At 37.3% G+C, this 27,166-nt stretch overlaps 1 protein-coding gene across 2 annotated transcripts in view; it reads left to right on the top strand.

Annotated features, from left to right (window-relative positions):
* ATRNL1 (attractin like 1) overlaps positions 1-27,166 on the top strand; it is an 808,308-nt gene that overhangs the window by 355,993 nt on the left and 425,149 nt on the right. For both annotated transcript variants that reach the window (XM_070780901.1, XM_070780902.1), the window contains one exon: positions 11,632-11,710. In XM_070780901.1, coding sequence (XP_070637002.1) covers positions 11,632-11,710 — 79 coding nt within the window. The remainder of the gene's footprint in view (positions 1-11,631; positions 11,711-27,166) is intronic.

Here is a 27,166-nt window from a genome sequence, read left to right on the forward strand (position 1 = left end):
GGGTGGTTGCTTGTGAACGTGCCAAGTCACTTCAGTCATATCAGACTCTTTGCAAGCCTGTGGAGTGTAGCCTGCCAGGCTCCTCTGTCCTTGGGATTCTCCAGGCAATAATACTGGAGTGAGTTGCCATGCCATCCTCCAGGGGAACTTCCCTGCCCAGAGATGGAACCCATGTCTCTTATGTCCTCTGCATTGACAGGCAGATTCTTTTTACCACTGGTGCCACCTGGGAAGCCCCAGGTGGTGGTTACATGGGGATATTTTCTTTGGGATAATTCACTGAGCTGTGGATTTATCATTTCTCTATGTGTACTGTGCATTAATGTTTTAGGAAAATTGTTTAAAAACAGTGTTTACTTCTTTTAAAATATTTAGAATATTTTGTATTTGAAACTTTTTATCCTATCTACGAGGTTTCAAAAGGTGTGCTTTAAATAAAAGTTGCGTGTAGAAAAGAATACTGTATACATTGACCTTTATAATTTTTGTGTAAGTTTGTAAGATTAAGATGTTATCCACGTACATGATTTGTAATAGGAGGAGTTAACCAGGAAGGTCTTCCTTATGATACGTTTCTTGCTTTTTTAATAGTTTGCCAGCGAGGCTTTAGAGCACTCTATTTTCTGTAAAATATTTCAAGAAAGGAATGTATAGTTAACAAATGTCCTCTGTAGATTTTTAAGTCTGTTAGCAATTTTGAGGGGTTCATTTTGATATTTTTCTACACATTTTTCATAAATGATATCTGTAGTAGATTTTATGGATTCTTTCCCAACTTCATTTAATTCCTTCCACATGGCTGTGTAGTGATGATTCAATTTGGGAGAAATTGATCTCCCACCAGCGTCATGGGTGGGCTGAAGCCTTCAGTTCACCAAATGATTGGGGAATAGTGGGTGTGCATGATTGTGTGTGATGTAAATCTGAAACTGCTACGTTCATTTTTGTATCTAAGAGGAAAACAAGCCTGAGAATTAAGCTGATGCACAACAGAGTATGTAGTTCAGAAAACAGAGAGAAATGAAGCCAAAGCCTTGACCAGAACAGACCTGCAAGTTATTCTTCTTTTTTACTTTGAGGAGGGTCTGTTCAGGCTCCCATAAGCAACTAACACAGACTGAGTGACTGTAACAACAGATATTTTATAATCTCACAGTTTTGGAGACTGGGAAGTCAGATCTGAGTGCCAGCATAACTGGCTTCTGGTGAGAGCTTTCTTCTTGGCCTGCAGATGACTGCCTTCTTGGTGTGTGTTCTTCTGGCCTTTTTCTTGGTACGAGTGCTTGGAGAGAGAGCACAAGCTCAGTGGTGCCTTTTGATGTAAGGGCACTAATTCTGTTGTCTCAGGGCTCCACCATTATGACTGCATTAACCTTAGTCACTTGGGGCTTCCCAGGTGGCACTAATGGTAAAAGTACCCACCTGCCAATGCAGGAGACAAAAGAGAAGCTGATTTGATCCCTGGGTCTGGAAGATCCCCTGGAGAAGGGCCTGGCAACCCACTCCCATATTCTTGCCTGGAGAATCCCATGGACAGAGGATCCTGGTGAGCTACAGCCCATAGGGTCACAAAGAGTTGGACCTGACTGAAGTGAGCATACATGCACAGCCTTAGTTACATCCAAAAGTTCTTCCTTCTAAATATAATCACATTGGGCTTTAGGGCTTCAGCATACAGATTTGGGAGGAGCATTTGTAGCATTCTGCCTCTAGCCCCCTAGGTCATGTCCTTTTTGCATGCAAAGTACATTTATTTATTCAATCCCAACAACCCGCAAAGGCTTCACTCATTCCAGAATCGACACTGAAGTCTAAAGTCTCATCGAAATATCATCTAAATCAAATGTGGGTGAGATTGGGGGGTATCATTTAACCTCGGGAAAAATTCCTCTCTAGTCATGAGCCTGTGATACCAGGCCAGTTATATTATTCCAAAATACCATGGTGGGATAGGCACGGAATAGATATTCCCACTTCAACAGGAAGAAAAGTAAAGGAAGAAAGTCATGATGGGTCCCAAGTAAGTCTAGAACCTAGCAAGACTAGCTCCATCAGACCTTAAAGATTTGAGAACACTCCTCTTTGGTTCAGTGCTCTACCTCCAGGTCCCCCAAGGGGGCAGTGTCACCCCATAGCTCTATGGAGTGGCCCTGCTGCTGTAGCTGGACGAGGTGACCCTGATGCTGCAGCAGTGGCTGCAGCCTTGCCCCCAAGGCCCTTGGTGGTGGCATCCTGGTCCTGCAAAACCAGACTCCACACTCTGAAACTGAGGAGCAACCATTCTTGTCCCCTGGGCCTGTGGTGTGAGTAGGAGCCCTAAAGATCTCTGATTCATCTTTGGAGTCATTCTTCCTTTTTCTTAAAGGATAAAACATGTTCCCAGCTGAACAGCCTTATGTTCCCATTTTACAGAATCAAAGAAACCTTACCACCTTCTTTCATTGCATCTTGTTTTCTCTGTTTCCTTTAAACTCACGGTATCTTCCCTGGTATTATCACTTCTCTTATCCTGGCTTACGCTGAAATAGCTGATTAATTCCATGAGTCACACCCATCATGTTTTTATAAAATGGTTCTTCAGCCACACTCTTAGTGTTCTTTTCAGAACAAGCCCCCCCCCCTTTTTTTGTGCAATATAGATAGACTGAGAATTTTCAAAATCTCCAAATTCTGGTTCTATTTTGCTTTTTAATTCCTACTTAAACTCATCTCTCTCCTCTTGAGTTTATCTATGAGCAATTAGTGAAAGAGAAAGTGAAGTTGCTCAGTCGTGTCCAACTCTTTGGGACCCCATGGACTGTAGCCTACCAGGCTCCTCCCTCCATGGGATTCTCCAGGCAGGAGTACTGGAATGGGTTGCCATTTCCTTCTCCAGGGGATCTTCCCGACCCAGGGATCGAACCCCAGTCTCCTGCATTCCAGGCAGACACTTTAACCTCTGAGCCATCAGGGAAGCCGATGAGCAATAAGGAGGACCAAAGCTACATCTTCAATACTCTGGAATCTAATATGCTAAATACTCAGTTTCAATGCTTTCAAGTTCTACCTTCCACAAAACACTAGAACAAAGTTCAGCCAAGTTCTTTGCCATTTTATGACAAAGATGACCTTTTCTCCATTTTCCAATAACCTATTGCTTGTTTGCATCTGAAACTTTACCAGAGTGGCCTTCAATGTCCTTATGAATATCAGCATTCTGGTCTTGACTATTTATGTGTCCTCTAAGAAATGGAAGCATTCTTTCTAGCTGTCCTGGGGTTTTTTTTTTGTTTTGTTTTTTTGAGCTTACATCATACTTGGCTTTAACGTCTGTTTCTATCAATGGTCCTTTCATAGCAATCAAAGCTTTTTCCAGAGTACACCTCAAAATCCCCCCAGCTTCTCCCTATTACCCACTCCCAAAGCTGTTTCTGTATTTGTAGATATTTGATCCCAAAGTCTGTCTTAGCTCATGTTGCTGTAACAAACATGAAACTTAAAGCAAACAACAGAAATATATTATCTCGGAGTTCTGGAAGCCAGCAAGTCCCAGATCAGGTTGCCGGCATGGTTGGTTTTTGATGTGGGCCACTTATTGGCTTTCAGATGGCCACTTTCTCCCTGAATGCTCCCTTGGCCTTTCCTCAGTGTGTACCCATGGGAAGAGGGAGAGATGGGCAGGGGGGCAGTAAAGGGAGAGGGAGAAAGTATGGGAGTGAAAACACTCTCTAGAGTCTCTTACAGGAAGACTAATCCTGTTACATCTGGTTCCCTCGCTTATGACTTTATTTAACCTAATTAGCTCCTGAATCCCCTGTCTCCAAATATAGTCACGTTGGATGTTAGGGCTTCAAAAATATGAATTTGGGGAGAACATACTTCAGTTCATAGGAGACAGTATAAAATCTGTTTAATTCCAACACTGTTTATCCCATTTTGTGTTAGTTTGTGTTACTTGTATTCAAAATCATCTTAACTGACAGTGCCTTCTAAAGTGTAGTTAACTCTTGCTTCAGATCAGATCAGATCAGTCGCTCAGTCATGTCCAACTCTTTGCGACCCCATGAATTACAGCACGCCAGGCCTCCCTGTCCATCACCAACTCCCAGAGTTCACTGAGACTCACGTCCATCCAGTCAGTGATGCCATCCAGACATCTCATCCTCTGTCGTCCCCTTCTCCTCTTGCCCCCAATCCCTCCCAGCATCAGAGTCTTTTCCAATGAGTCAACTCTTCGCATGAGATGGCCAAAGTACTGGAGTTTCAGCTTTAGCATCATTCCTTCCAAAGAAATCCCAGGGCTGATCTCCTTCAGAATGGACTGGTTGGATCTCCTTGCAGTCCAAGGGACTCTCAAGAGTCTTCTCCAGCACCACAGTTCAAAAGCATCAATTCTTCAGCGCTCACCCTTCTTCACAGTCCAACTCTTGTTTATCAACCCACAAAAAAGTTTTTAGCAATTTATGTTGTGAACATATTGCTTCTCCAGTTTCACCCCCTAGGCTTTGCTGGGTTTTCATCTTTGCAAATATGATGATGGAAACAAGTAATTTTTTTTAATATGCAGATGTATTACATTCTAAGTTGATAATTTACTTTGTGAACATTTTAGTTGGTTAAGACAAAAATATCCTTCAAGGGTTAGGAAGGTGTTTTTAAAAGCTTTAAAATATATTTTCTGCAATAGTAGTAATTAAGAAGTAAATGAGTTTTTATAATATTATGTTTCTGTATTTCAAAACAATTCCCTAGTTTGTATATTTTTTTCAGAGAAATAAAAGCATCTTTTAAAAAATGTATTTAAGATAAATTTTATGATCACTTAACCTAAATTTCTATAAAATCTTGACAATATTATCTCTTTTTGCATTTGGCTGACTAGATTACCACTAGAGAGTATTTCTCTGTCGCTAAAACCGTGCTTTACAATATAACCTTACACGACACTGTGTTACTTTTCTTGAATTCTTTTTAATTTTCCCTAAATGAGAGTACCTAATGACTTCCTTATATTTTCACATTAAGAATCTTTTCCATAATGACCATTTTATGAAGGTTCAGATCAAATTATTGAAATATCTCTCCCTGAGTTCCTATGTTTCCTTTTTTTTTTTTTTTAATCCCTGTAGCTTATACACTTGCTTTTAAGAGTTTCTTTTCTTTTCTGTTTCTCCTGTTTCCATTGGGAGGATTTTTTGAAGGGTGTTTAATAGTTCCCATCTTCTAGACTGTTATACAGCAGACTTAAAAAAAAAAAAGACAGCTCAGTTACTTCCTGTACCCTTGCTTCCCTCCACAATACCTATACCAAGGAACAATCCAAGCTATTGTAAAATACAATAGAAAACAAGATATGAAAGACAGCAGCAAAACTAATTTTTATCTGACAAACTTGCTGCAATATTAGATTAAAGGATGTTTGATGTTGCCCATTAGGACCTTTGACCTAAGAAATATATTAGGGAAAAGATAATTGGAGCAGATAAACCCAGAATTTTGGTCACTTTAGATAATAATAATACAAAGTTCATTTATCATTCACTTAAAGTTCAGTGTGCAAAAGGGAACATGTGGAAGGGGCAGAGTGGTATGTAGGGCACTGTGCCACCAGTGAAATTAGACTGATGAAAATGTCATTCTTCAGGCTTTCAGGATTGTCAGTGGGTACTGGCATTTTCTAACAGTCACCAAAGTATGAGTGTAACGTTTCAATTATGCTGTCTAAGTTAAGTGTTTTCATTTGTTTGCCATTTAATAAAGTGAATACCAGCTACCCTGGTAGCTCGGATGGTAAAGCGTCTGCCTACAATGTGGGACACCTGGGTTCCATCCCTGGGTCAGGATGATCCCCTGGAGAAGGAGATGGCAACCCACTCCAGTACTGTTGCCTGGAAAATCCCATGAATTGAGGAGCCTGGTAGGCTACAGTTCATGGGGTTGCAAAGAGTCAGACATAACTAAGCAACTTCACTTTAATAAAGTGAAAGTCCTTAATTAATTGGATTTTATGTAGATTTTTAATAAGAACTGTAAGTTTTATTTGCTGTGTAGTTTAGTAGAAATAAAAAAGCTTTATGAAGTATTTACTTTGTCATAAGGATGATAATGCCAAAAAAGGCGTTCAGTTTCAGAAAAAATGATAAGATATTCAAATCAATCAACCAATTCAGTTAGTAAAGGTTTAATGATAACTACTATATTCCAGGAATTGAGATATATTTTTATTGAATTTTTAATATTTATTGGAGGTTATTAGAATATTAGAAGAAAATTTGCTTAAGCTATTTATTGATTTTACCAATTTCTCATCAGGATAATCTCTGTTTACATTTTATTACCAATCTAGTATGAGTTAACATAGAAAACATGCAGACCCCTAAAGTGTATATCTCCTCTTCTCAAGGAGAAAAAATCATTAAAACTGAAAAATTTTATACTGGCTTTCTGTATTGTTATAAAAGTAACACTCTTTACCTGTGTCATGAAATTTAGATCAGAAAGATTAAGTTCCGAATGGAGAAATTTGATAAGTCTTTACTGTCCTAAACTGAATCTTGATCATGTAACTATTCTGGAGGGGAGAATATTGTGAATTACTGGTTATCAAATATGAATACTTTTTATTGGTATTTAGCTTGTGTTTAATCATTAAATATGAATGGATTTTGGTGCTTAATACTATTGCCTACTACTGCAGACATTGTGAGAGAAACAGTTGGCAAGATGTGACGTCCGACTGAGTATAAGGGATGATAAAATTGAATGTGTTTTGACATTTTAGCTGGAAAAATAATAGACAAGGCAACATAAAGGGGAGGACTTGCAATTTAAGACTTTGATAACTTTGGCAATTTACATAAACACTTCATGACCTCAACTTTCTCATTTTTAAAATGAATATAGATCATGTGTGATTGTGGTAATGAAAGAATTAATGCATGTGAAACATGTCATGCAGTGCTTGGTACATATTACTCAGTAGATGTTAGTTCCTTTTATTATGAACGTTATTCTTGAGTTCAGTTTGTATATGGCAGATTTATCTCTTATGTTAAAATTCTTATAGGGTAGGACTTAAATTCAGATAACTAGATCCTTAGATTATATATAAATTATCCATTCTCAGTACTGTATTTCAACAGTTTCATGTTAACCTGGAAATACATGGGAAGTGTAACTGCTGTGCCAGCAATTCACACTAGAACAGGGTTTCAACAGTGTTGGAGGGTTGGGCTGGGGAAAGTCTTTTGGTGGGGAGGTGGACTGGCCTGTCTATTGTAGCATATTTATCAGCATCCACTTGTGTCCACCAACTGTTGACAACCAAAAAGGTTTCCAGCCACTGTCAAATGTGCTCTGGAAGGCAAAACTCTGCTGATTGATGACCACTGGGCTAGAGGAATCATGTGAGTGTCTTCAACTATATAAAGAAGTATTAGCATATAGAAGAAAGAAATGACTGATTCAGTGTAACCCAGAGACAGAAGCAGCACTGATTAATTAAAGTTAGAAAGGTTAATAGAAAATTTCATAGTTTGAGCTATTATCTTAAAAATAAAATGCACTAACAGAAGTCAGCATCTTCTTTGCTACCATGAATATTTAATTAGGCTCTGGGGTTCTGCTGGGAATTTCTTTCCTGGGAGGGAGTCTGAACTAAATAATCTCATGCAGTTCAGTTCAGTTCAGTCACTCAGTCGTGTCCGACTCTTTGCGACCCCATGAATCGCAGCACGCCAGGCCTCCCTGTCCATCACCAACTCCCGGAGTTCACTCAGACTCAGGTCCATCGAGTCGGTGATGCCATCCAGCCATCTCATCCAATGTCGTCTCCTTCTCCTCCTGCCCCCAATCCCTCCCAGCATCAGAGTCTTTTCCAATGAGTCAACTCTTCACATGAGGTGGCCAAAGTACTGGACTTTCAGCTTTAGCATCATTCCTTCCAAAGAAATCCCAGGGCTGATCTCCTTCAGAATGGACTGGTTGGATCTCCTTGCAGTCCAAGGGACTCTCAAGAGTCTTCTCCAACACCACAGTTCAAAAGCACCAATTCTACGGCGCTCAGCTTTCTTCACAGTCCAACTCTCACATCCATACATGACTACGGGAAAAACCATAGCCTTGACTAGACAAACCTTTGTTGGCAAAGTAATGTCTCTGCTTTTTAATATGCTATCTAGGTTGGTCATAACTTTCCTTCCAAGGAGTAAGCGTCTTTTAATTTCATGGCTGCAATTACCATCTGTAGTGATTTTGGAGCCCCAAAAAATAAAGTCTGTTTTATTTAAAATAAAGACACTGTTTCCACTGTTTACCCATCTATTTCCCATGAAGTGATGGGACCAGACGCCATGATCTTTGTTTTCTGAATGTTGAGCTTTAAGCCAACTTTTTCACTCTCCTCTTTCACTTTCATCAAGAGGCTTTTTAGTTCCTCTTCACTTTCTGCCATAAGGGTGGTATCATCTGCATATCTGACGTTATTGATGTTTCTCCTGGCAATCTTGATTCCAGCTTGTGCTTCTTCCAGCCCAACGTTTCTCATGATGTACTCTGCATATAAGTTAAATAAGCAGGGTGACAATATACATACTCCTTTTCCTATTTGGAACCAGTCTGTTGTTCCACGTCCAATTCTAACTGTTGCTTCCTGACCCGCATATAGGTTTCTCAAGAGGCAGGTCAGGTGGTCTGGTATTCCCATCTTTTTCAGAATTTTCCACAGTTTATTGTGATCCACACAGTCAAAGGCTTTGGCATAGTCAATAAAGCAGAAATAGATATTTTTTGGAACTCTCTTGCTTTTTCGATGATCCAGCAGATGTTGGCAATTTGCTCTCGGGTCCTCTGCCTTTTCTAAAACCATAGGTCTCTTCTAATGATAAGATGCTCTCACTTTGGCATGTTTAATGACTTTTATTTGGAAATGATTCCAATTGAGGTCTCTGTTGAAGCCATGAGAGTGACTGACCTCTTCATCTGAGAACAAAAGTAGATAGCAACATGGTTTTGTGAACAAAATTTCAGGGATGTCCATAGTTTAAATCAAGGAATTTGGAACACAGTCTACCTTCATTGACCCCATAGTGTGTCAAGAAGGATGAAAGGAAGCCAAGAAAATAAAGTGTTCAGAAGGAAAAGAATGGTTGGCTGGTATTCTCAATTGAGAAGTAAAAGTCAGTTGATAGAGAAAAGACTAGTTTATTTAATTTTTAAAAAGTGAGGAAAGTAGTCACTAAAATGTTGCATACTTTGTAAACATTAATTATCAATACTAAGAGTTTAATTAGTATAAAAATTAGATACCAACTTATTAAGATACTAAATAAGACTAGGTTATGAGAAGATTGACATGGCAGTGGCTATGTGGACCACTTGCTCAGTCACCTAGAGAAAGCTTCAGGATTAATAAAATAAGGTTATTGCTTCTTATTTTTTAGGAGATGTGGGACTTAAGCACTTCTGAGAAATTGAATTTAGACGAAGCGAAAGGTTTATAAATATTTGGGAGAAAGACAATTATGTAAAAACCAGAAAGGCACCTCAGTGGTTGATCCTGGGGAATATGTAGAACAACTGGTTGTGAGATGGTGTGCAAGTTCAGAGTTCCTAACAGGTGGGGAGGAAAGAGTTTGAGGCTTACCTGGCTCATTTTGAATTTTTGCTCTATCACTTAAACTCACTGTATGACTGTCAGCAACTTACTTTGAACTTCTCTGAGCACTGGATTGTTCTTTTCTAAAATGAGAATAGTATATCCTGTCTGGAAATGTTCTTAGAACAGTGTGACATACCTAGCACTTATCTGGAATGTGTTCCTACTCAGTGTATCGGTGTTAGAGTTGTCTTTGTCGTCATCATTGAAAGATATTCTAAGATCTCTAAGTGAGGCAAGGAGAAAAAATATATTTAAGCAGAAAAAATATATTTAAGGATTTGACAAGAGAAGAAAGTGTCAACATTTACACTGCTTATGAGTGAATCAATTGATGAATACAACAATTGTCATTAAGAGTGAAGACCAGGGTTTTTTTGTAATGACCAATGGCCAGTGAATTTGTAGTGGCCCTATTCCACTCCCTTCTGGGTCACTGGAACAGACTCTGATGCTGGGAGGGATTGGGGGCAGGAGGAGAAGGGGACGACAGAGGATGAGATGGCTGGATGGCATCACCGACTCGATGGACGTGAGTCTGAGTGAACTCTGGGAGTTAGTGATGGACAGGGAGGCCTGGCGTGCTGCAATTCATGGGATCGCAAAGAGTTGGACACAACTGAGAGATTGAACTGCACTAAACTGGATCTTTTGATGGCATAATCTTTGACCACAGAGCAAAGGAAGAGAAAAGAAGCAGTAATGTATGGCTGGGGTTGATTAATCATATTCACATAAATCTGTTATTTTGAGATTTATCAGTCTCAAATTACTGCTAAAATGTATATTCTCCGTTATCATTGTCTATGGCATATTGTACTTCATATATATTGACCACATGTATATACATTGTAACTGAATTATTTCTTTTTTTTTAAATTTTATTTAATTTTTAAACTTTACATAATTGTATTAGTTTTGCCAAATATCAAAATGAATCCACCACAGGTATACATGTATACCTGAATTATTTCTTACTTTACACATTGGCATATACAAGGATTCTCAACTTCAGTACAACTGATGTTTTGGGTTGAATAATTCTTTGTCACTGGGGGCAGTCCTGTGCATTTCAGGATACTTAGTAGCATGCCTGGCTGTACTCACTAGAGTATAGTTGTACTTCTCTCCCATTGTGATAATCAGACATGTATTTTGTTGTTCAGTTGGTAAGTCATGTCCAACTCTTTGCGATCCCGTGGACTATAGCACGCAAGGCTTCCTTGTCCTTCACCATCTCCTGGAGTTTGCTCAAACTCATGTCCATTGAGTCCGTGATGCCGTCCTACCATCTCATCCTCTGCTGTCCCCTTATCATCCTGCCCTCAGTCTTTTCCAGTAGCAGGGTCTTTTCCAGTGAGTTACTTCTTCACATCAGGTGGCCAAAAAATTGGAGCTTCAGCTTCAGCATCAGTCCTTTCAATGAATATTCAGGACTGATTTCCTTTAGGATTGACTGGTTTGATCTTGCTGTCAGAGTCTTCTCCAAAATTGCAGTTCAAAAGCAATACGTATCTAGATGTTTTTAAATGTCCCCGGTCCGGGTCAGTGGCAGATGGGAAAGGGCTAGATCATCTTCAGTTCAGAACTATAGGAATATTCTCAGATATAAGTTGGTTGCTGATAATTTAAAATGAATAAATGTGTGATCTTTAAATTTATAAAATTGCCAGAATTTATGACTTGTACCAATTCTAGATATATTTATTGCTATGTAAAACCAGCAGAATTATAAAGTTACATTCCTTCTGACAGAGAAAATCTGAGAGATAGACTCTACTGTATCTTAAGGAGTATAAATAATTTTTTCTACATGTATACCTTGATTTTACTTGAGAATGTTTTAAAAATTTCTAATTTACTCTTCTTTCTCTTGAATATTTACCAAGGCAAAGTGATTAGTTAAATATATTTAAAAATATTCTACATATTCTTTTATTATTTCATGATATATTACAAGTGTTTAAAGCAAAATTTATTTGTGTTTTATTTTCTAGTTGTTTTTTATCTTTATTATTGGTGGCTGCTGTGGTATGGAAGATCAAGCAAACATGTTGGGCTTCTCGGCGGAGAGAGGTAATAGTAATATTTACTTAATGTTTTGTTTAAAGATTCAGACAAACATATGGATCTCTAGTGCTTAATTGACATGCTCCTTTCAAATAGAGTTTTTCAAATGAATTTCATTTATTAAGATTGAACGAGTCAATCTAGCATTGTTTAAGCTTTAGAGCAAAATTTGCCACCGTCATCTTAAATCCATATCTGTAGAAGCATTGTTTAGTTGAAAGCAGTTTTTTTAAAATACTGTTAGAATTTATAGTGAATACAAATATTAGTTTTATTGATTAAATAACCTTCAATCACTTTAATTTAGGTAATTATATTATAAAAACATAATTTATTTTTATAACTCTTAAAATTTAAAGGAATGTTCTGGGCAATAAATATTAATTTTTTGGTTTGTAGCTCATAGAATTTTTTAATTTTCAAATTTTTTCCATTTCATGGGTATCTGATAATCCAAGTATGTCTGTATTGCCCCTCAATATGATACATTACTATAGCAGAATTAATCATGTGTATCTGTTATAATCTTAAAATTGATAAAAAATGTAATAGTCTTACAGAACAACAGCTTATGATATAAATATACAAATATAGTTTCTTAACTTTGTATGTAATAGTTAATTGAAAAGAGCAAAGAAATATTAGAATATGAGGACCCATGTGTACAGTAGATTTATTGTTCTATGCTTTATATAATGGAAAAGCAAGTTTCTGTTTTTATTAATATTATTTCAGTCTATTACTATTAATATTAGTAGTATTAGCATTCTATTTGCTGTTGCATTGCCCAGTATATTTTTATATGTTTAATTTTGTGCAGTGATGTATAGCAAAGATATAATTGCTTACCTACTTATTTTCATATAATAAAAGATTATGTTTAAAAACAATCCAGAATATTCCAAACTATAGAATTAGTAAATAACATGAGTTCTTCTTAATTATTCTGTTTTCAAATATCCAGTGCCTACCTATGTTTGCAAACTTGAAACCACTTCCCTGCATATAAATTACTGATTCTAATTACCTCCACCTTTCTGATTTTCTGCATATGGTCAGTGCAGTGTCAGTGAGAATTTACTTGGTATGATGCTATGATAAAAAAGTAATCCAATTTAAAAGGAGTTTTTAAAGTGTAAATATATAAATATTTTGCAAAAAGAGTTCTGTGTAGAAATCAAAAATCTTCTACATATGCTAGGCAATTTGTTAAGGTAAAAGTATAGATTCAGGAAGGCTAAAACAAATGAAACATAAGTGAAGCAGTTTGAAGACCTTCCATAATGGAAGAGAACAAGTGACATTTTATGCCTCTAATTCATTAAAAAAGAGGTCAGGAGCAATCAGGGAGATTGGGTTCATACTTCATTATGATTAGCAATGTTTAAGTATCTGATTTCTACAGTTTATAAAGTATAACTATATAAATATAGCATTGTGGAAAAATCAGTGTACAACTCTGCCATTAACTAGCTGGGTGAGTGCTCTAATTGAATTTGCTTTCCTCTTGTATTGCACTATATAGCTTAATCTCAGTTAGAGGTTCCTAGAACTGTAGGAATGTTTATATTTAATGACTAAAGTTTATAAGCTATTAAATATTTGAGAAAAATGTTGAGAATTGTTCATTTAATTATGAAACTTTGACACTTTTCAAAATGACAAATTATTCATTAAGCTATGACCTCAGTATAGTAATGTTTACTGCATATTATTGGATGCTCTGGTAAAATGAAACTACTTAAATTTTTAAAATATAAATATATAAAGATTTTTAAACTTTTAAATAAAAATATATAAATATATTTAATTTTTGACTGGCAGTCAAAATCTTTCAAAGTATGTGTTGCACATTTGAGAATGAAGGAAAACTAGGAAGGATGAACTTGGTTAAGGACCTCCGGACCTGTTCTGATCTGTGGTTCTAAATGTTATTGTGTCCTCTTGATAATCCGCAATTTAATGTCCTTCTTTCCAAATCTTTTAGGTAATGAGTCTTTTTAGAGTATAATAATATTTGCATTTAATTTGCTACCTCTACGAAAATTTAAAAATCTGTCCTGTTGAAGGGTCATGTCATGTTACAATATCATATGTTAAGAAATATTATGAGGAATTTTATCATTTATAATTTTATTAAGTCTTTTAAGTATAAAATTACAAATGTCTTAGAAACCACTCATATGCTGATGTCCAAAGTAAAGATGACATTATTTTGATGACTACCGGACATCTACTTAATTAGTAATTTGTGAATTATTAAAAGATTGTCATTTTGGTTTTAGAGACTCAAAGACTTTTAACTACCCAGTGGTAACAAATGTGGTAATCCCATTTATAGACTTTCTGTAAATGGAGGTTAAAATGTATTTTTATCTGTCTTTATTCAGTCATACCTAATAGATTAACACTAACATTCCCCAAAGGAAAAGACCTCAGTATTTTTTCTTTATATGGAGATGTTGCTTTCTCTAAAGCGTTAAGACTTCAGTTATTATAAACCACAAAGGATCCCTGTGAACAGTAGAATGACAATTTATTTGTAACAGTAAATGAAGGTCATTTAAAAGATTCTTCCTTTTTAGTATTTCTATAATTTTGTTACAGAAATTGTGTTATTTGATTGTCTAAATATAAGGACTGTTTTAAAATAAGTAGTATCTTTGAATATTTTAAAAATATATTGTGTTAATTAAACCAGACATACTCCTGTTTTATTTTTAGCTATTTGAAACTTTGGGTCTCATAAACACACACATAGAATTTTGTGTTATAATTTTAATATCAGAAGCCAGTTAGTAATTTTCTGCCTTCAAATAATACCTCTTGAAATGCAGGGGCTCTTAAAAACACAAAAATGAAACTATAAAGGAGTTTAATTTTAATGTTACCTCTTCATATAAGAGCTCAAAACTCATTTCTGTGACAACTCTATTAAAAACATGAACCTTTTGTGTGTATGTGGGGGTGCTATGCTAATGAATGGATACAGTAAGTGAATATTGATCAGTGGAAATACTATTATGTATGAGAAGAATTAGTTCATTTTTATAGCTTATGCTTGTTACATAGGTCTTGAAAACCTTCATTTTCAGTGGCATATTTAATTTTAGATAGTCATTACATTACAAAAACATTTGTTAGGACCAAGTATATGTTAAAAGGAGACTTTTAAAATAGAATTGTTGTGCTTAATAATTTTCATGCTTAAACTGAAATTTGAGATTTTCAGTTCAGTTCAGTTCAGTCACTCAGTCGTGTCCGACTCTTTGTGACCCCATGAATCGCAGCACGCCAGGCCTCCCTGTCCATCACCAACTCCCGGAGTTCACTGAGACTCACGTCCATCGAGTCAGTGATGCCATCCAGCCATCTCATCCTCTGTCGTCCCCTTCTCCTCCTGCCCTCTATCCCTCCCAGCATCAGAGTCTTTTCCAATGAGTCAACTCTTCGCTTGAGGTGGCCAAAGTCCTGGAGTTTCAGCTTTAGCATCATTCCTTCCAAAGAAATCCCAGGGCTGATCTCCTTCAGAATGGACTGGTTGGATCTCCAGGCAGTCCAGGGTATCAAAAGGCATACACTCATTAAAATGTTATGATTACTCCTTGTAATAAAGAAATCTACTTTTATATTTGACTAACATAAGTGAAACTATTGTGCATATCTTAATAGTTAGAAGAAGTTAATTTTTTCAGTTGACACATTTATTCCCATTTATTTTGGGTGGTTTAACTGTATTATGCCTCCATTAAAATCTAACTGAAATATCTATGGAATAATAGATCCCGTAAACAAAGGTAAGGTTATGTTTAATCAACTTCATAATTCTATTGGGTTTGTGTATTTGAATGATTGCGTTTCTTATACCAGGAGCTTTTATTTCTGTCATTCTCTTTACTGTTCTTTAAAGGATAAAAATATATTATTATAGATCATTATCACATTATTTGCTTGTCTTTCATAGGATGATAATGCATCTCTAATGCTTGAAAATGAATAAGAACAATATTGGGGATAAGACAGTGTCCACTGAGTAATTGATCTTTTGTTCATGTTGCTCTATTTTCCTACACATTTCACAGTCACACAGCATAGACCCTAAATTAGAATTTAACACAATCTACCTGAAATTTGAGTTAGAAATAATAAACTAAAACTCATAAATAGAATCTAGTAGCTCTGAGTAACAAACTAATTATTTTCTCTGTATCTGTTCTAGGTCACAAAAAAATACCCAGAGAAAAATTAATATCATTGTTAAACTTTACTAAAGACATGTCATGAATAAATAATTTATGATAAAATTATCTCTGAGAGGGTAAATTTGCAGTAAATGTGTTCTCATCTAAATATTATTAATGCAATGAATCAATGTTTACAAAGTAAGTTGCTCTACCTCTTTGGAAATACATCCAATTTATTTAGAGAGAGGAGAGTGGACATAGAGTGAAGAAAGTAATGAGAACATATTATTTGGGGGTGGAAAAGTTAAAATTAATTAGTTAGGTACTCTACAAAACTTCTTACAGAATTTCTTGGTACTTTAAGAATTTGCATTTTACTTTTAATAGTCAAAGATTCCAGTATCTAGATAAAACTTTCCATGAAACATGTTCCTTTGTCAAAAAAGCAACAAGCTTTAAAATCGTTATTAAATAATGAGCTCATGTAATGTCCATCTGTACAGTTAATGGCCTTAGTATTACTTTATATTTACTTAACATTTACTCTAACACTGTGATACAAATAAATCCTTATTTGAGGTAACATAAAGAAAGACCATTGCCTATTAATTATGGTTCTCTTGCCACTAAGAGTGTTTGTTTTATACTTATTCAAAGGACTCTTAAATAATTACTTAGATATAGATTTTATTATATATCATCACATGTATTCATTGAACAGAAAGTAGAAGCAAAATAAATTGGTCAAGCTATTACCAAAACTTGTTCACATTCATAGTTCAGTTTTTCATAAATCACTTTTTGACTTAAAAAATGTTTTGTGTATTTCACATAATATCATTGACTAGAATAATCAAGTTTGTGTCTGTACAAGCAATGACAACTATATCATAACTGCCATCTGGCCAGTATTGGTTGTACAGTTTCATTGATTGTAAGACACATCAGACTTGAGAGATATTAAAATGTGAAAACAATGTCTTAGAGTCAATAGAATATGGTAGGGCCTACTTTATAAGGTTTATGGTACTAAACCAGTTAATATGGGCTGAATACCTCACTGCCTATTACTTACCAGACTACAACAAAAGTTAGCTATGGTTGTTGAGATGTAAAATAAATAATGACTAGTGTTATATTATGCATTCATATTAATAACAGCAGCTCCTGTATATCTAGGATTATTTTCCTCTTCCATATCCACTTTGACACAGGGGTTATCAATCTAGCAGGTACTTTGGAATCACCTGTAGATCTTAAAAAATATATTTATGTATCCCTGAGTGTCACTCCAGTACTCTACCGCCACCTGATTCATAAATCAAAATTTCTTTGAGTCTCAGCTTGATGTATCTATTTTATGCCCATAATTGATGATAATATGCACCATTAGCACTGAACTTCTCCTCTTAGAGAGACAGAAAAACATTGAAGGGTTTTCTACAGAAGAGGTAAGTGATTTGAGTTAAAAGGCTGTGCTTTTAAACTGATAATTCCACTGTTGTGTTGAGACTAAATTATAGACAGACCCTTTAGACACAGGGAGACTAGTAAGTAGGTTATTACCATACCTTGTGAGAGATGATGATAGCTCAGATCAAGAGGTGGCAGTATATATGGCAAGAAGTGATTGGATTATGAGTACTTCTTGAACATAATAACTGGATTAAATGAATGGGGTGGTGTGAGAAAGAAATAAACCAAGCATGACTTCAAAGGATTATAAAAACAAGTGTGACTTCAAGGTTTTTGTCTGAGCAACTGTAAAGATAAAGTTGCCATCAACTGAGATGGAGTTGATTGCAAGTAAAATTGGTTTGATGATATGAGTTCATTTTTTCATGTTAAGTTTGACAGTTCAATTTTACATGTTACATTGGATATATAATTAGACAAGTCAAGGAAGCAGAAGTTGATTCTGGATGAGGAAATAGATGTGGACAGGAGAGACAAATTTGGGAATCTCAGAATATAGATATAGAGAGCAAATAAAATCATGAGATTGGATGATATCACCAAGAGAGGAGAGTTAAGCCCTGAGGCATACAAATATATTGTTATAAACTGACTGTGTTCATTCACAGATTAATATTTGGGGCTCTGAACCCCAACGTGATGGTATTTGGAGGGTAGGTCTTCGGAAGGTATTTAAATTTACATGAGGTTGGTACAGTTGTGATGGGAATAGTCCCCTTATGAAAAAGAAAGAGACACAAGAGCACTGTCTTTCTGCTAGTACACAGAGGTCTGTTACACCTTTCTAGCACCCTCTTCACAAAATAGATGAGTTAATCAAGAGAGGTATGAACCATTCTTCCTACTAGCAGCTCTGGAGCAGTAGCATAGAAATTTTGCCTAGGATGACAGGTGGTTGTAAGAAGGGAGAGCTTAAAAGTGTCTCTTTAAGTGAAGTGACTTTATTTGGAACAAATTATAGGTAAATTTAACCCTAAAGCTTCTCTTGAAAATGGAGATTGTGGTGGTAATCAATAGAGGAGACTAATTTCTCCATGAGACCAAAAAGCTAAGTCATAAATCATCTAGAAATTTACTAGAAAGATCCAGGGCTATATAACATGACAAAGATCCCTCCTAGGGCTGTAAAAAACATCAAAGCACTGGTCTCAAATATTATCCCTACGTGCATGCTCAGTCACTTCAGTCGTGTACGACTCTTTTCAACCATATGAACTGTAGCCCACTAGGCTCCTCTGTCCATGGGCTTCTCCAGGCAAGAATACTAGAGTGGGTTTCCATGCCCTCCTCCAGGGGATCTTCCCAACCCATGGATAGAACCCATGGCTTCTGCACTGCAGGCTGATTCTTTACCCACTGAGCCACATGGGAAGCCATTTTCCCTACAGTGGGCCCCAAATTAAGTGGATCAGATTACAAAGCAATTTAAGCCCTAGAGCATTATCAGAAGCAATAATCAGGCATTAATTCATGAGGCTCATGGATCAGATGAGATCAGATCAATCGCTCAGTCGTGTCCGACTCTTTGTGACCCCATGAATCGCAGCACGCCAGGCCTCCCTGTCCATCACCAACTCCCGGAGTTCACTCAGACTCACATCCATCAAGTCAGTGATGCCATCCAGCCATCTCATCCTCTGTCGTCCCCTTCTCCTCTTGCCCCCAATCCCTCCCAGCATCAGAGTCTTTTCCAATGAGTCAACTCTTCGCACGAGGTGGCCAAAGTCCTGGAGTTTCAGCTTTAGCATCATTCCTTCCAAAGAAATCCCAGGGCTGATCTCCTTTAAAATGGACTGGTTGGATCTCCTTGCAGTCCAAGGGACTCTCAAGAGTCTTCTCCAACACCACAGTTCAAAAGCACCAATTCTTCGGCGCTCAGCTTTCTTCACAGTCCAACTCTCACATCCATACATGACCACAGGAAAAACCATAGCCTTGACTAGACGGACCTTTGTTGGCAAAGTAATGTCTCTGCTTTTGAATATGCTATCTAGGTTGGTCATAACTTTCCTTCCAAGGAGTAAGCGTCTTTTAATTTCATGGCTGCAGTCACCATCTGCAGTGGTTTTGGAGCCCAGAAAAATAAAGTCTGAAACTATTTCCACTGTTTTCCTATCTATTTCCCATGAAGTGATGGGACCAGATGCCATGATCTTCGTTTTCTGAATGTTGAGCTTTAAGCCAACTTTTTCACTCTCCACTTTCACTTTCATCAAGAGGCTTTTTAGTTCCTCTTCACTTTCTGCCATAAGGGGTGTCATCTGCATATCTGAGGTTATTGATATTTCTCCCAGCAATCTTGATTCCAGCTTGTGCTTCTTCCAGACCAGCGTTTCTCATGATGTACTCTGCATAGAAGTTAAATAAACAGGGTGACAATATACAGCCTTGACGAACTCCTTTTCCTATTTGGAACCAGTCTGTTGTTCCATGTCCAGTTCTAACTCTTGCTTTCTGACCTGCATACAAATTTCTCAAGAGGCAGATCAGGTGGTCTGGTATTCCCATCTCTCAGAATTTTCCACAGTTTATTGTGATCCACACAGTCAAAGGCTTTGGCATAGTCAATAAAGCAGAAATAGATGTTTTTCTGGAACTCTCTTGCTTTTTCCATGATCCAGCGGATGTTGGCAATTTGATCTCTGGTTCCTCTGCCTTTTCTAAAACCAGCTTGAACATCAGGAAGTTCATGGTTCACATATTGCTGAAGCCTGGCTTGGAGAATTTTGAGCATTACTTTACTAGCGTGTGAGATGAGTGCAATTGTGCGGTAGTTTGAGCATTCTTTGGCATTGCCTTTCTTTGGGATTGGAATGAAAACTGACCTTTTCCAGTCCTGTGGCCACTGCTAGTTTTCCAAATGTGCTGGCATATTGAGTGCAGCACTTTCACAGCATCATCTTTCAGGATTTGGAATAGCTCAACTGGAATTCCATCACCTCCACTAGCTTTGTTTGTAGTGATGCTTTCTAAGGCCCACTTGACTTCACATTCCAGGATGTCTGGCTCTAGGTCAGTGATCACACCATCGTGATTATCTTGGTCATGAAGATCTTTTTTGTACAGTTCTTCTGTGTATTCTTGCCATCTCTTCTTAATATCTTCTGCTTCTGTTAGGTCCATACCATTTCAGTCCTTTATCAAGTCCATCTTTGCATGAAATGTTCCTTTGGTATCTCTGATTTTCTTGAAGAGATCTCTAGTCTTTCCCATTCTGCTGTTCTCCTCTATTTCTTTGCATTGATCGCTGAAGAAGGCTTTCTTATCTCTTCTTGCTATTCTTTGGAATTCTGCATTCAGATGTTTATGTCTTTCCATTTCTCCTTTGCTTTTCACTTCTCTCCTTTCCACAGCTATTTGTAAGGCCTCCCCAGACAGCCATTTTGCTTTTTTGCATTTCTTTTCCATGGGGATGGTCTTGATCCCTGTCTCCAGTACAGTGTCACGAACCTCATTCCATAGCTCATCAGGCACTCTATCTATCAGATCTAGGCCCTTAAATCTATTTCTCACTTCCACTGTATAACCATAAGGGATTTGATTTAGGTCATACCTGAATGGTCTAGTGGTTTTCCCTACTTTCTTCAATTTAAGTCTGAATTTGGCAATAAGGAGTTCATGATCTGAGCCACAGTCAGCTCCTGGTCTTGTTTTTGCTGACTGTATAGAGCTTCTCCATCTTTGGCTGCAAAGAATATAATCAATCTGATTTAGGTGTTGACCATCTGGTGATGTCCATGTATACAGTCTTCTCTTGTGTTGTTGGAAGATGATGAAAATGACCAGTGCATTTTCTTGGCAAAACTCTATTAGTCTTTGCCCTGCTTCATTCCATATTCCAAGGCGAAATTTGCCTGTTACTTCAGGTGTTTCTTGACTTCCTACTTTTGCATTCCAGTCCCCTGTAATGAAAAGGACATCTTTTCTGGGTGTTAGTTCTAAAAGGTCTTGTAGGTCTTCATAGAACCATTCAACTTCAGCTTCTTCAGCATTACTGGTTGGGGCATAGACTTGGATTACTGTGATATTGAATGGTTTGCCTTCGAAACGAACAGAGATCATTCTGTAATACCAAAGACAGCAGGTAGCTAAAAAGAAAAATCTAGAAAGAAGCAGTCAAAGAGAGCCGTGATCAAACCACTGTAATCTCAGGTGACTGCACAGGCCCAAAGCTCCAATCTCTGGAACAAGGTCACAGGCTGCACTGCAGAGAAAATAGGCTTCATTCAAATAGCCCGACATTGTTACTGCACAAACAAGCTTGTAAAAACATCAAGTGTTGGGTATGTTGGGTAGGGGGCGGGAAAAGAATCACTATCCAGAGTTGCTGCAGTCTATTACCTAAAATGTCAGTGTTTTTCAACAAAAAATTATCAGCTGTTCAAAGAAAGATGGCTTTGCAGTGCATACACAGGACAAATAGCAGGCAACAGAACCTGCTGAGAGAACTCTGCAGTTAAATTTCACTGACAAAGACTTCAGAGCAGCCAATGTAAATATGTCCACAGAACTAAGGAAACAGTGATTAAAGAAGGACAGGAAAGGAGGATGGAAATACCTCATTGCATAGAGAATACCAATAACAAGACAAAATTATAAGAAAAAAAAAGAGAACCTAATGGAAAATCAGAATTGAAAAATACAGATTGGACGTAAGGAAAATTATAAGCTTTTTATCTGAAAAGGAAACCATAAACAAAACAAATAAAAAATATTCTACAGATTAGGGGGAAATATATGTAAATAATACGAACCACAAAGGCTTAATTTCCAAAATATATAAGTAGTCCATGAATCTCAATAACAATAACAAATAAAACAACCCAATCAAAAAATGAGCAGAAGACCTAAACAGACATTTCTCCAAAGACATGTAGATGACCAAAGACACATGAAAACATGTTCAACATCATTAATTATAAGGAAATGAAAATCAGAACTACAATGAGGTACTACCTCACACCAATCAGAGTGGCCATTATTTAAAAAAATATATAAATAGCAAATGCTGGAGAGGGTGTAGATAAAAGGGATCCCTCCTACACTGTGGACTGGAATGTAAATTGGTACAGCCACTATGGAGAACAGCATGGAGGTTCCTTAAAAATCTAAAAATAGAGCTACCCTATGATCCAGCAGTTCCACTCCTATGCCTGTATCTAAAGAAAACTATAATTCAAAAATATACACACGTCCTTGTGTTCATAGCAGCAATTTTTACAATAGTCAGATAACCTTAATGTCCATTGACAGATGAATGGTTATAGACAATATGGTATACATAGGCAATGTAAAATTACTCAGCATGAAAAAGAATGAAGTAATGCCCTTTGCTTCCGTGGTGGCTCAGAGGATAAAGCATCTCCCTGCAATGCAGGAGACCCGGGTTCGATTCCTGGGTTGGGAAGATCCCCTGGAGAAGGAAATGGCAACCCAGTCCAGTATCCTTGCCTGGAGAATCCCATGGACAGAGGAACCTGGTGGGCTGCAGTCCACAGGGTCACAAAGAGTCGGACACGACTGAGCGACTTCACTCACTCAAATCCCATGGACAGAGGAGCATGGCGGGCTGCAGTCCACAGGGTCACAAAGAGTCGATGAGCGACTTCACGCACACAGTGCCCTTTGCAGCAGCATAAATGGACCTAGAGATGTTCCTACTCGGTGAAGTAAGTCAGAGAAGGCAAATAACACATGGTATCACTTATATGTGGAATCCAAAATAGGGCACTAGTGACCTTCTTTATGAAGCAGAAACAGACTCACAGACGTAGAAAACAAACTTATAGTTACTGGAGTGTTTGGGGGAGGGATAAATTAGGAATTTGAGATTCACAAATACAAACTACTACATATTAATATAGAATAGATAAACTACAAGATCTTACTGTATAACACAGGGAAGTACATTTAGTGTCCTACAATAAGCCATAATAGAAAAGAATATGAAGCAAAACAAGCAAAAAATCTTGAGAGGAATGAAAACGAAAACATGATATTCTGAAACTTACGGGACAAAGCGGAAGCAGTGCTCAGGGGGAAATATATAGCTGCACGTGCAAATGTTAAAAAGAAATTCAATCCGTAGCTTAACCTTCCACGTTAAGGTACTTAGAAGAACAAACTAAATGTAGAGGTAGCAGAACATGAAGGAAATAATAAAGACTAGAGGAAAAATTAATGCAATCGAGAACAGAAAATGAAATACAAAATCAGTGAAGACAAAATTGGTTCTTTGGAAGATCAATAAAATTGACAAAAAAGCTCACTAGGTAAGAATAAAAGAAGATTCAAATCACTAAAACTGGACGTGAATGAGGCAATATTATGACTGACCTTCTGGAAATACAAGGCATCCAAAGGTATGTTCTGAACGTCTGTATGCCAACAAACTAGATAATTTAGCTGAAATGGAAAACTCCTAGAAATGCATAAACTGTCAAAACAAATTCAGTGAAGACATATAAAATCTGAATCATGTAGCAAACAGAAGGATTGCATTAGTAAGTTCAAAATTTCCCACTAGATAGATCAATGTCATGTCTGTAACCAGCACATACAGTGCCCAGACCTTTCTTTCTGATACAGTTCTTAGATGAAAGGAACTAGGGTGTTTTTAAGAATTGGCCAATTCTAAGACTGGGACAGGGAATATAAAAATTGAGTTTGGAGGTTTTTGTAGTGCCATAATGTTAGGAATTGTTCAAACACACACCCACATAAACACTACAATGATGTGAGTACGTCAAAGGAACAGTAGAGCCACCAGCAACAATTCCCATGATCATACAGGAACAATTTGAACAGTAAAGTAATGTTTCATTATAATCAGGTATATAAAATAAATATCAATGAGCCCATACTGATAAAAAGTTATTAAATAAATTAATAAATGGGGCAGAACTGATGTTGTCCCATGAAGAAGAATGCAAAATAATTTTATGTAGGTACTTTGCCCCTAACTGGATACTCCTTAAGTGTGAGATAAACATAGTGAGTCCTTGCAAAGAACACAGTAAGGAATAGGGTAAAAAAAGTAGAACTGAGTCACATTGCAGCAGAGAATACTGGCAAACACTCCCTTAACCAGGTGGTCAAGGTCAACATCAACAAAGATTTGTCATGGTGATGTGTGCTATGTGCTAAGTCGCTTCAGTCGTGTCCAACTCTTTGTAACCCTGTGGACTGTAGCCCTCCAGTCAGGGTGACAGTATGTAGTAGCTCTGATATGATATAATAAGAAAGGTTTTTTATCTTTGTCTTCTTCCTCCCCAAAACCTATGCCTCTGATCGGATCATGAGTGCAACATTAGGTCAGTCCTAGCTGAGGAACAATACTTGATTCTAAAAAAATACTTGATTAGTACTTATCAAACCCTTAGGAGATACAACTATTAAACGTAATGTGATGTCCTAAAAAGGGTCTTGAAACATCAAGAAAGATACTAGTTTAGAAAGGAAGAGACCTGAATAAAATAATGGACTTTAGCTAATAATTATTAACCAAATAAATATTGGTTCATTAATTGCACAAATATACCATATGAATGCAAACTGATGCTAATAAGAGCAACTGGGTATGGGACATACTGAAACTCTCTGGAAAAAAAGAAATCTTTGCAATTTTTCTACAAATCTAAAACTATTACAAAATGAAGTGTTGTTTTTTTTTTTTTAATTTCACAAATTTCACAAAAATCTATGTTCAGATTGCTTAGCTGGTGAATCCTATAAAACATTTAAAGAATTAGTACCAATCCTTTGCAAACTCTTCCAAAAACCAGAATGGAAGGAACACTTCCTAAGTCAGTTTGTGAGACCAATATTATCCTAATACCAAATGCAGACTACAGCATCACAGGACAAGCACAGACTGATATCCATTGTGATCCTCAAGATCATGCTAACAAACTGATACCAACAACCCAAAGAATTATATTCTGTGGCTAGGAGACTGGTTTGGCATCTGAGAATCAGTCAATACAATACACCAAATAAAGAAAATTAAGGACATTGATCACATGAGAATTTTAATAGAGGGTCGAAAAAGCCAAACCCTGTATTAGAAAAAAATGAAGTACTGATAGATGCTACAATAATAGATGAACCTTGACAGCATTAGGCAAATCTGTAGAGACAAAGTAATTTCATGGTTGCCTTGGGCTGGGAGGTCACTGGTTTTTGAGGAGTAGGAGTGGCGGTTGGATAGCAGGTGGTTACTAATAGGTATAGAGTTTCTTTTTGTGTCATTGGGAATATTTAAATTAGATTGGTGTTGATTGTTGCACAGCTCTGTGACTGTACTAAGTACCATTTAATTTATACTTTAAAAGGGTTAATTGTCTTGTGTATGAATATCTCAAAATAGCTGTTAGAAAAAGAGGAGGTGTGATAGGAGAAGGAAGAGAGAACTTAAAACACAAAGTGTAGCTAATTGTTTTGTGAAAAACTGTTTATTTTGTATTGGGGTATAGCCAATTTACAATATTGTGATAGTTTCAGGTTAATAGACTCAGCCACACATGTACATGTATCCACTCTCCCCCAACCCCGCTCCCATCCAGGGTGCCATATCACACCGAGCAGAGTTCATGGTGCTGTACAGTAGGTCTTTGTTGGTTCTCCATTTTTAGTATAGCAGTGTGTACGTGAAGAGGGTTTTGGCTTCAGTGGGACCCTTGTACCTGTAGAGTGTATATATTTTACACTTGTGAGTTTTGTTCTGGGGAAATTTATGTTCAGTGAGTGCTTCAGGCTAAAGCTAATCCTCCTACTTCTACACTGTATGCTCATTAAATCACAGATAAGGTAACCATATAGTTGACTGAACTTAATTGAACTTAAAAAAAAGCCACACATGTACATGGTTATTTAATTTTGGTGTTGTATAACGTAAATGATTTGCTGCCTGCTGCATAGCATGGGGTCACAAACAGTCTGACAGGACTTAACAGTGAACACAACAACAACGCAAATGGAGTCTTCATTAATTTAATAAGTAGAGCAAAGCAAGGAAATTACATTTTATATTTGAAATCCAAGATCGATGCTTCTTATTGACTATCATTTACATGGGTCAGTATTAGAGGAAACAAACTAAAGTAGAAATCCATTTTTGTTTTGTATTAACACCTACTACGTGACTAGGATTCCCTAATAGCTCAGTTGGTAAAGAATCCACCTGCAATGCAGGAGACCCCGGTTTGATTCCTAGGTCGGGAAGATTCCCTGGAGAAGGAATAGGCTACCCACTCCAATATTCTTGGGCTTCCTTTGTGGCTCAGCTGGTAAAGAATCTGCCTGCAATGCTGGAGACCTGGGTTTAATCCCTGGGTTGGGAATATCCCCCGAAGAAGGGAAAGGCTACCCACTCCAGTATTCTGGCCTGGAGAATTCCATGGACCATATTCCGTGACTGAATTCCATGGACTGTAAGTCCATGGGGTCGCAAAGAGTCAGACACGATTGAGTGACTTGCACTTTCACTTTGAGATGACTAGGATGGGCTCCCCGATAGCTCAGTTGGTAAAGAATCTGCCTGCAATGCAGGAGACCCCAGTTCGATTCCTGGGTTGGGAAGATCCCCTGGAGAAGGGATAGGCTACCCACTCCAGTATACTTGGGGTTCCCTTGTGGCTCAGCTGGTAAAGAATCTGCCTGCAATGCAGGAGACCCCAGTTCGATTCCTGGGTTGGGAAGATCCCCTGGAGAAGGGATAGGCTACCCACTCCAGTATACTTGGGGTTCCCTTGTGGCTCAGCTGGTGAAGAATCTGCCTGCAATGCAGGTGACCCCAGTTCGA

This window comes from Bos indicus, chromosome 26, assembly GCF_029378745.1.
Source record: "Bos indicus isolate NIAB-ARS_2022 breed Sahiwal x Tharparkar chromosome 26, NIAB-ARS_B.indTharparkar_mat_pri_1.0, whole genome shotgun sequence".
Taxonomy (NCBI): domain Eukaryota; kingdom Metazoa; phylum Chordata; class Mammalia; order Artiodactyla; family Bovidae; genus Bos; species Bos indicus.